The sequence below is a fragment of the Cucurbita pepo genome, chromosome LG11, assembly GCF_002806865.2.
Source record: "Cucurbita pepo subsp. pepo cultivar mu-cu-16 chromosome LG11, ASM280686v2, whole genome shotgun sequence".
In the NCBI taxonomy this organism is placed as follows: Eukaryota; Viridiplantae; Streptophyta; class Magnoliopsida; order Cucurbitales; family Cucurbitaceae; genus Cucurbita; species Cucurbita pepo.
In genome coordinates, this window is record NC_036648.1 from 3,633,446 (window position 1) to 3,640,784 (window position 7,339).

A 7,339-nucleotide genomic window follows, 5' to 3' on the forward strand; every position below is an offset into this window, starting at 1 on the left:
GTCGGGGGGTCGGAGTTGAAAACAGAGAATGTATTGTCCCTAACTTTTAACTAACAGGGAGAAATCTCTTCATGCTCCCTCCTCTATTCCTCGTCTCTTTTGATATGAGTTATTGCGAGTTAAATAGACATCTTTAGGTTTGAATCAATTGTCTTTAGGTGGTAGGCGAAGGTAGAAGTATACATTGAACTCGACAACTCGAACCAACCCAACAGGGTTGGGTTGGAAATATTTAAAATTGCCTGACAGAATTGAAACGGTTTGAGGATGAAGCTTGAAATTGAAAGAAGAAACCCTAAACCCCAATGGAGAATGCCATGGCGTGGTGGGCGTGGCTGCCAATAAAAAAAACTAGTTACCAATCAAAAGCATTTTTGGCCTTTACAGAGTTCATCACAAACTCATCATTAATATACCATAAATTGAACGGAGAGAAATAGAATACCATAAATTGAACGGAGAGAAATAGAAGGGAACAGAAAATAGAGAGATGGGAGCTTTCATGAACTCTCAAATGAATTAATATCACACAGTAGAAATAATAAATACGTTTTGAGGCTTTTGGACACTATCACAACTCATTTGTAGTTCAGCCAACAATCCCAACGACAACCACATGTTCTTCCCCCCAAAGGAATCTGAAACAGCGAACTCTCCCACACCTAAACAATTACTTGTTGAATGTAGAACATTTACAGTCCTTCAAAAGGACGATCGACCCGACGACTTTACATTAAGGGTTATTCCTAACAGTATGAACTAAACAGCAGCATCAACAATATACCTCTCAAATTATTCTCCACTGATCATTAGTGATTGGCATGGTACCCTCTTGATTTCGACAAAAGTCGAAAATTCGTCATTCATCGGTTGCTTCCATGGCTCTCCATCCATCTGCAGAAATGCATTTCTCCATTCTCCACCTCGAAGTTCGAATCGAATTGCTGCAGCCTGTATGCAAAAACAATTTTACCAACATTTTTCAATTTGCATCCATTCCCCTATACTTTCCTTCAACTCTTCAAGAGTTTTGACTAATAATTTGATTAATAAACCAACATGGTTGAATTACCTGAACAATATGTTTAGCAGAGATGAGCTCTCCCATGACAAGTGATGCATGCCATCCTTGCTTTAGACCAAAAACTTCTAGAAGTCCATCATCAACATGTGCCTCCACAAACCCTCTCTAAAGACAAAATAAAAAATGTGAAAGGTAAGTATTCCTTTCCTGGAAGTGGTATTTATGGTTTTCAATAACGAATTTAGAAGTAGAGAGAAATATGGCAGGTTACGGTAGGATATTATAATACCATACACAGATGAACTACTAAACTTTTTTTTTACTCCGCTCTCTTCCAAAGCAACCTCAACAAGGAATGTGATTCCAAAATGAAAATCTAGGTAAACTCCTATTCCTCAGGACAGGAATCACAATAAAAAGGGCCAATGCAATAAACAGAAATTATATCCTGTTTAGAGTCCAAGGGGAATTGGGCTAGATAATAGAATCTAATTGTAAAAAAAAAAAAAAAAAATTAAAAAAAGAAAAAAGAAGGAACTATATACCTTTTCCATATATTCTGGGGACAGATTTCCCCAAGGATGTCTGCCACTACCATAGTTGTTGAGATTCAAAGCAACCAGAGATCTTACACTGCAGGAAATGATTCACACAATAAGGTAAATGCTTATAGTTAGGAAGCAAAAATCGCCTCGCCTCGAATTCAAAGAACTTAATCAGACTTCAATCGCATCATATTGGGTGCTGGCTAGTGCCAACAAATTTCCTATAGTGGAAAACACTTCAAAGCATTGCATGAATGGTTCTACCTCACCTCTTCGAACTCACCCTTTCCTCATAACCAGATAAAAACACAGAAAAATAGCAGGGTTATACTTGTAATATCTGCAAAAGGTTAGATACTCCTAACAGATGCTGTTGCATCCATTAGGCTGCCACATAGCAGCTACCCAGTTAATCACCACCATAGTCCTTTCAATGAAACTGTTTAATAAACAAAATTCTGTTTATTTCTATCATATTGAACGGATGAACTCAAAAATGCCATATAAAATACAAGTTAAGCCGAGAGAGCGCATGATACCTCGAGGGGATTGAAATGTGCTCCCAATCTGAACAATTGATCTTTTTGACATGCATCCTTAGGATGTTTTTAAGGCCCCTACAACCAGAAAAAAATTCTTAGAAAATCTGATATGCATGTGTTCTTGTTTTCTATATTTTTAAAACTCATTTTCAATTCACAAAGCAACAATGCTAAAACCCATTCTTTGTTAACTTCTTTTGAGGGGAAAAAAAAAAAGATTATCTGAATCAGGAAAAATATAGTCCAAAAACTGTCAAATTAACCTAAAACGAAACTTCTCGTGAGAATATCTAACCTTAAACTCGGATCACTAGAGCAAGGCGTGAAGAACCAGCCTTGACCACAACTATAGCCAGAATAAATCAGCTGCAATAGGAGATGTATTAGTTAAACTCATCCTTTACATTTCAATAGAAAAAAACATCGAACATATTGAAAAAATCAACTTCAAAAATGTCCTAAAATCTTTTAAGGAACTACATTATAAATCCATCAAGTCCTGGTGCTTTATCATTCCCCAGAATTTTCATAGTTTCCACTATTTTGTGTCCTCAAAAAGTTTTTCCAGCTTTGATGGATAAAGAATGACCTCCCTTTGCCACCTCATCCACCTTGACTTTCCTTTCATCCCAAAAGAATCGAAGGAAACACAAAATTCATTGTCTGTTGTTTTAATTCATAAATAAAGTGAATAAAGGAGACCTGTATCAATTGATTAAGTACTCCAATTTTCCAAGTAACTTTAAAGTTCAACATTTAGTGATTCCTTTTGACTTGAAAGATAAGCCGAAAAATAAAAAAGAGCGGCACAATTCTGGTAATATTGTAACTATATGACGATCATCTCATGTTTTTATCTCAATGCAAGATAATTAGTCTCGACTTCATGGGTCAGACCGACTTCTAGAAGGAGGAGATGTTTGAAGTTGAGGAAGAATAAGACTAATACAGACGTTGAAATAGAATCATGTAATACTAAGAGGGGGAAAATTATCAAGCCAACCTTGTTGGCAATTGGGCCTTGTGCAAGGTAAGGTTTCTCATTACGTAGATGGTGGAAGCCATAAGCAACTTGAGCATCCATTCCTGCATAATCAAAATGAATAAATAGACCTACTTACACACAAGAGACCAAACCATCAAATAAAGATCATCAAATGCAAATACCATTAGAGTTTAAAATTGTATTCTTTGAACAATGTGATACGAGAAATTAACAAATGCACTCCTTTGTTGTACTAACAAATAAAATGGCATCTGCGATAAACACATGTAAATTCAACCTCTCTTTTTGCAAGGGAGCTACTCCATCATCCGAGAAAATTATATCTCTGGTCCGAAGCTATCTCCCTTAACCGTAAGATAGAGAGATTCACCAGTGCCATCCTCTATTCAATTAAGCAGGTAGGTGCATTTTATTTAAATTTGTAGACCACGTTAGTACAAAAATGCATTTTGACACAAACCATATTTGTCAAAGCATATATTGCCCTCTAAAGAAATTCAGTTACAATAGCCTAAAGCTAGCCGTTGTTGCTCGAGCCCATTTTAGACATTTCAATGACAGTACAATAGATAGTGTGCTTGAATGCATGGGTCTTTGCAGAAAAAATGAAATACAGAAACAAGTATAACAACCTCAATTCCCATGTAAACCCTATTATCCATAAGAGATGCAGAAAATTAACAGAACTCAAGTAATGCTAAAGACTAAGCATGTATACTAAAATGGTGCAGACTGTCCATAGGCTAAATATAAAAAGTAGAGTGATAATGTACACAATAACCCTCCACTTGTTCAGGAGGGGCTTTTCTAAAACTAATTTAAAAAAAAAAAAATCAGTTTCTGCCAACAAACCGCTTTAATATCGACACAAATCAATTTCTGCATACAAAATATTTTATATTGACACTTACGTAAATGGCTGAATAAATGCATAATCCTTCAAATTTTCAAGCACATAATGGTTTTTCAAGATTTATCATTGATACGAGTGTTATTGGCTTAAGTTATAAAGTATCCATCCCTTAGTGTATGCACAATGTTTAAAAGAAAATGCCTAATATACCTATGCTAAAGTAATTATAAAATACTCCCTCATGGCAGGTTGCTTTCTCTGGTAATGCCTCCTCAATTTCCAAACTCTGCGGCCACAAACAAAAAAAAAAAAAAAAGCTTTTACCACTGAGATACAAATCTTTCTTGCCACAAGATTATTTGGAAAAGAAAAGGCAACATTCAAAGAAATATGAGATATTAAAAAGCAATGTCATTGGTAAGATTCATAGCCTATCCAGAATGTATTAAGCTAGACTATGGTAGTATTAAAAGCTAAGTAACAAAATGCACAAACCTCATCAAGAGCATGATCTTCTGTTGGTTTCATGCAATGTGGCAAATCCATATTTTCACCACACGGCGAAGATAGAAAAACTTGCCAACTGCATCAAAATATTCAGACTTATGAGGAGCAATAAATGGTTTCACTCATGCTTGCACTATGCAGAGGCACGAAGCACTCTTAGCCATTACATATACAGAAAACTGCACTATCAAAACATTTACATATGCAAATCTAAACTCAAAATCAACAGCAAATCATGAGAGCCTTAGAAGTGAGAAGACAGTACCAAATTATCCCACAAGTGAATGATTACCTATCCAATCTACGAATCTTTCCAGTGGTTGCTCTGTCGAGGGATCTTTTGATAGCTGACTTCCAGGCAAAAGGAAAAGAACCACCCTGAAAAGAGCATTGAATCGTACGAATCAAGCAATTATGAGATATATATATATAAGATCGAAATTTACATGAGAAAGGAGAACTCACCCAGCCAAAGGTTCTGGATAGGTCATTGCCAGTACCAAGAGGAATTACTCCTACTGGTGGAAGAGGCAGCCGCCCCTTTTTCTCAAGTTCTAAAAGGCAACCAAGAACCCAACCAACAGTACCATCGCCTCCAGCAACCTGCTCCGTTATCCATCGGAAAATCACTTAGTTTGAACCATAAGCAAAATTCATATTGCTACAGATCTACTGTATAATTCTTTTTCACTCTAATCATACCATGACCCTCATCTTCTCACGGGTCTCTTTGGCACAAGCATCACCAAGCCCAGCCAATAACTCGAGGCATCTCAATCCATATCTGACAAATTCATGAGGCTTCACATCTGTTAGGTCAAAAACCTGCACAGAAATTATTGACTAATCAAGACCAACGTTTAGAAGAGTCAACTCATGAGGTATACGCATACTTGTAATGTTTCATCAATCGCCAAGATCACTATAGAGATACTAGTTTTCTCATAAAGGGCAATGCATCTAACTCCCTGAATCCGAATGCAATACTTAGTATGGTAACGCACACCGAATTATGCAAGTGCACCTTCTAGTCCAAGAACTTTCAAATTCTCATACGAGCTAACAGTAATTATGACTGCATAAACAACAGAAGGATGGAAAGTATGGAAGGTTTATGAACCTGTTCTTCGCTAATTAACATCTGGAGTCTCTCCTTGAGCAAGCGGCCATGGCGACCACCACTCCGCGGATTAATGAACACCACCATCGGCGACTCTGGAGGTCCATCGTCAGTATCCTGAGCGAAGGGGGAGCCGGAGATAGAACTAGCACCAGGCAACCGGCTCTCTCCAGCGCCAGGATCCTGCAGCCGGATGGAATCTCGCATAGCAAACCGAAGATACTGCGGCATCCGGAGCTGCTTCCTCAACTTCTCCTTGTCAATCCGCATCCCCGTCAATCCACATCCCTTGAATGACTCAATCATCGAAGATCGAGCCGGGATTCGAGTTGTTGAATCGCCTCCGCCACGCGACGTCGGCGAGTCCATTACTTTTTCTCTCTTTCTTTCACTGAATCTCCAAGTGTCCGATAGAACTGGAGTTTTTCTGGATAAAATATATCTGTTAAGAAAATTGGACGATCGAGTGAAGAAATCAAATGAACAAGATTCCGGCGAAGTCACAAGAGTTGGAAAAAGGAAGAAAAAGAAGAAGAGAGAGAGAGAGAGAGAGAGAGAGAGAGAGAGAGAGGAAAGGGAAATTGAATTGATATGATTGGTGGAGTTGAATTGTAAATTCTAACAACCAATGACGGCGGAACGTCCGGCGGTGTTTACAATTTCCATTCTGAAAAGTCCGGCGGACAGAGTCGTGCAGACACTTATACCCTTCTACACTTCGGTTATTTACTTTTAAGTCCTCGAGTCGTCGTCGTCGTGAGCGTGTTGAAGACGCGTCTTTTGATTCTTCTTTGAGCTTTTTTTCGTTTTTTTTGTTTTTGGATTTCGAAATTAAATTGGAAACTTTTTTCCCAATTTTAATAACTAACACCTAATATTTTGTTTTCTTTTTTTTTTTAATTTATAAATACTATTTTCATCTTTAATTTTCTTTTCTTATTCATTTCCTACTAATATTTACAAAAATGAAAAGGACGTTTTTGAAAATTAATCCAAATGTAATGTCCGTTTAATAACCGTTAGATTTTTTATTTTTGGTTTTTCAAAATTAAGCTTATAAATATTCGTTCCACCTATGACCATCTTTGCCTTGTTTTCGACTTTCTAATAACATTTTTAAAATTCAAGTCTTGAAAACTAAAAATGCATACCAAAACGAGTCCTCTTAGCATACTGGAGGTCGACCAACATAAACTTGTTCCAAGTAAAGTAAACTAATTATGGAGTTCCTGTGATTGAGCCACTAAAAAGAAATGTGTATCTTGTTGGTATAAGTAGTAACTTTTGTTTCCTTTATCCCTTTCTTAGTCATCATATATTTAGGATCGCTCTCATTTGAATGTAGTTTCAGTTCATTTATGTACCTCTCATCTACTCGGGTGTCACATAAATAGTGAACACAAGCACGACTTTCAAAAATAAAAAACAAGAAATGAAATAGGTATCAAACGAGCCTATAATTTTTATCTCTCTTCTTTTAGCCCGGTGAAAGTTGGATTCATTAGAGATTTTTTCGAATGGTGTTATTTCAATCTCTTGATTTCTTAATTTATAGAGATTTTTCGTTCAATCTCTTTATTTAACAAGATTAAATGGTTTAGTAATGATCTCCTCGTCGTAACACCATTTTCTACTATGAATCTTTTGCCCACAATATCTAAATATTAGGTTTTGCCCACATATTGATCCTCGAAAAAATAAAAAAGTTTGGTTAGTAGTTAAAATAAACGAGCTAAGANTTT

At 36.6% G+C, this 7,339-nt stretch overlaps 1 protein-coding gene across 2 annotated transcripts; it reads right to left on the bottom strand.

Moving 5' to 3' along the window:
• Window positions 1-493: 493 nt before the first annotated feature.
• LOC111805326 (diacylglycerol kinase 7-like) lies at window positions 494-6,259 on the bottom strand. Of its 2 annotated transcripts, XM_023690346.1 has the most exons (12): window positions 5,598-6,250; window positions 5,180-5,302; window positions 4,943-5,080; window positions 4,770-4,855; window positions 4,466-4,553; window positions 4,181-4,256; window positions 3,115-3,197; window positions 2,407-2,477; window positions 2,109-2,186; window positions 1,570-1,657; window positions 1,073-1,189; window positions 494-951 (listed from the first exon to the last, which is right to left on the bottom strand). In XM_023690346.1, exons 1-12 carry the CDS (start codon window positions 5,964-5,966, stop codon window positions 793-795), a joined length of 1,476 nt encoding a protein of 491 aa, XP_023546114.1. In that variant the 5' UTR covers window positions 5,967-6,250; the 3' UTR covers window positions 494-792. The 2 variants fall into 2 exon arrangements, with proteins under 2 accessions (XP_023546114.1, XP_023546115.1); XM_023690347.1 differs by lacking the exons at window positions 494-951; window positions 1,073-1,189 and having other exon boundaries at window positions 1,571-2,008; window positions 5,598-6,259.
• Window positions 6,260-7,339: the final 1,080 nt, after the last annotated feature.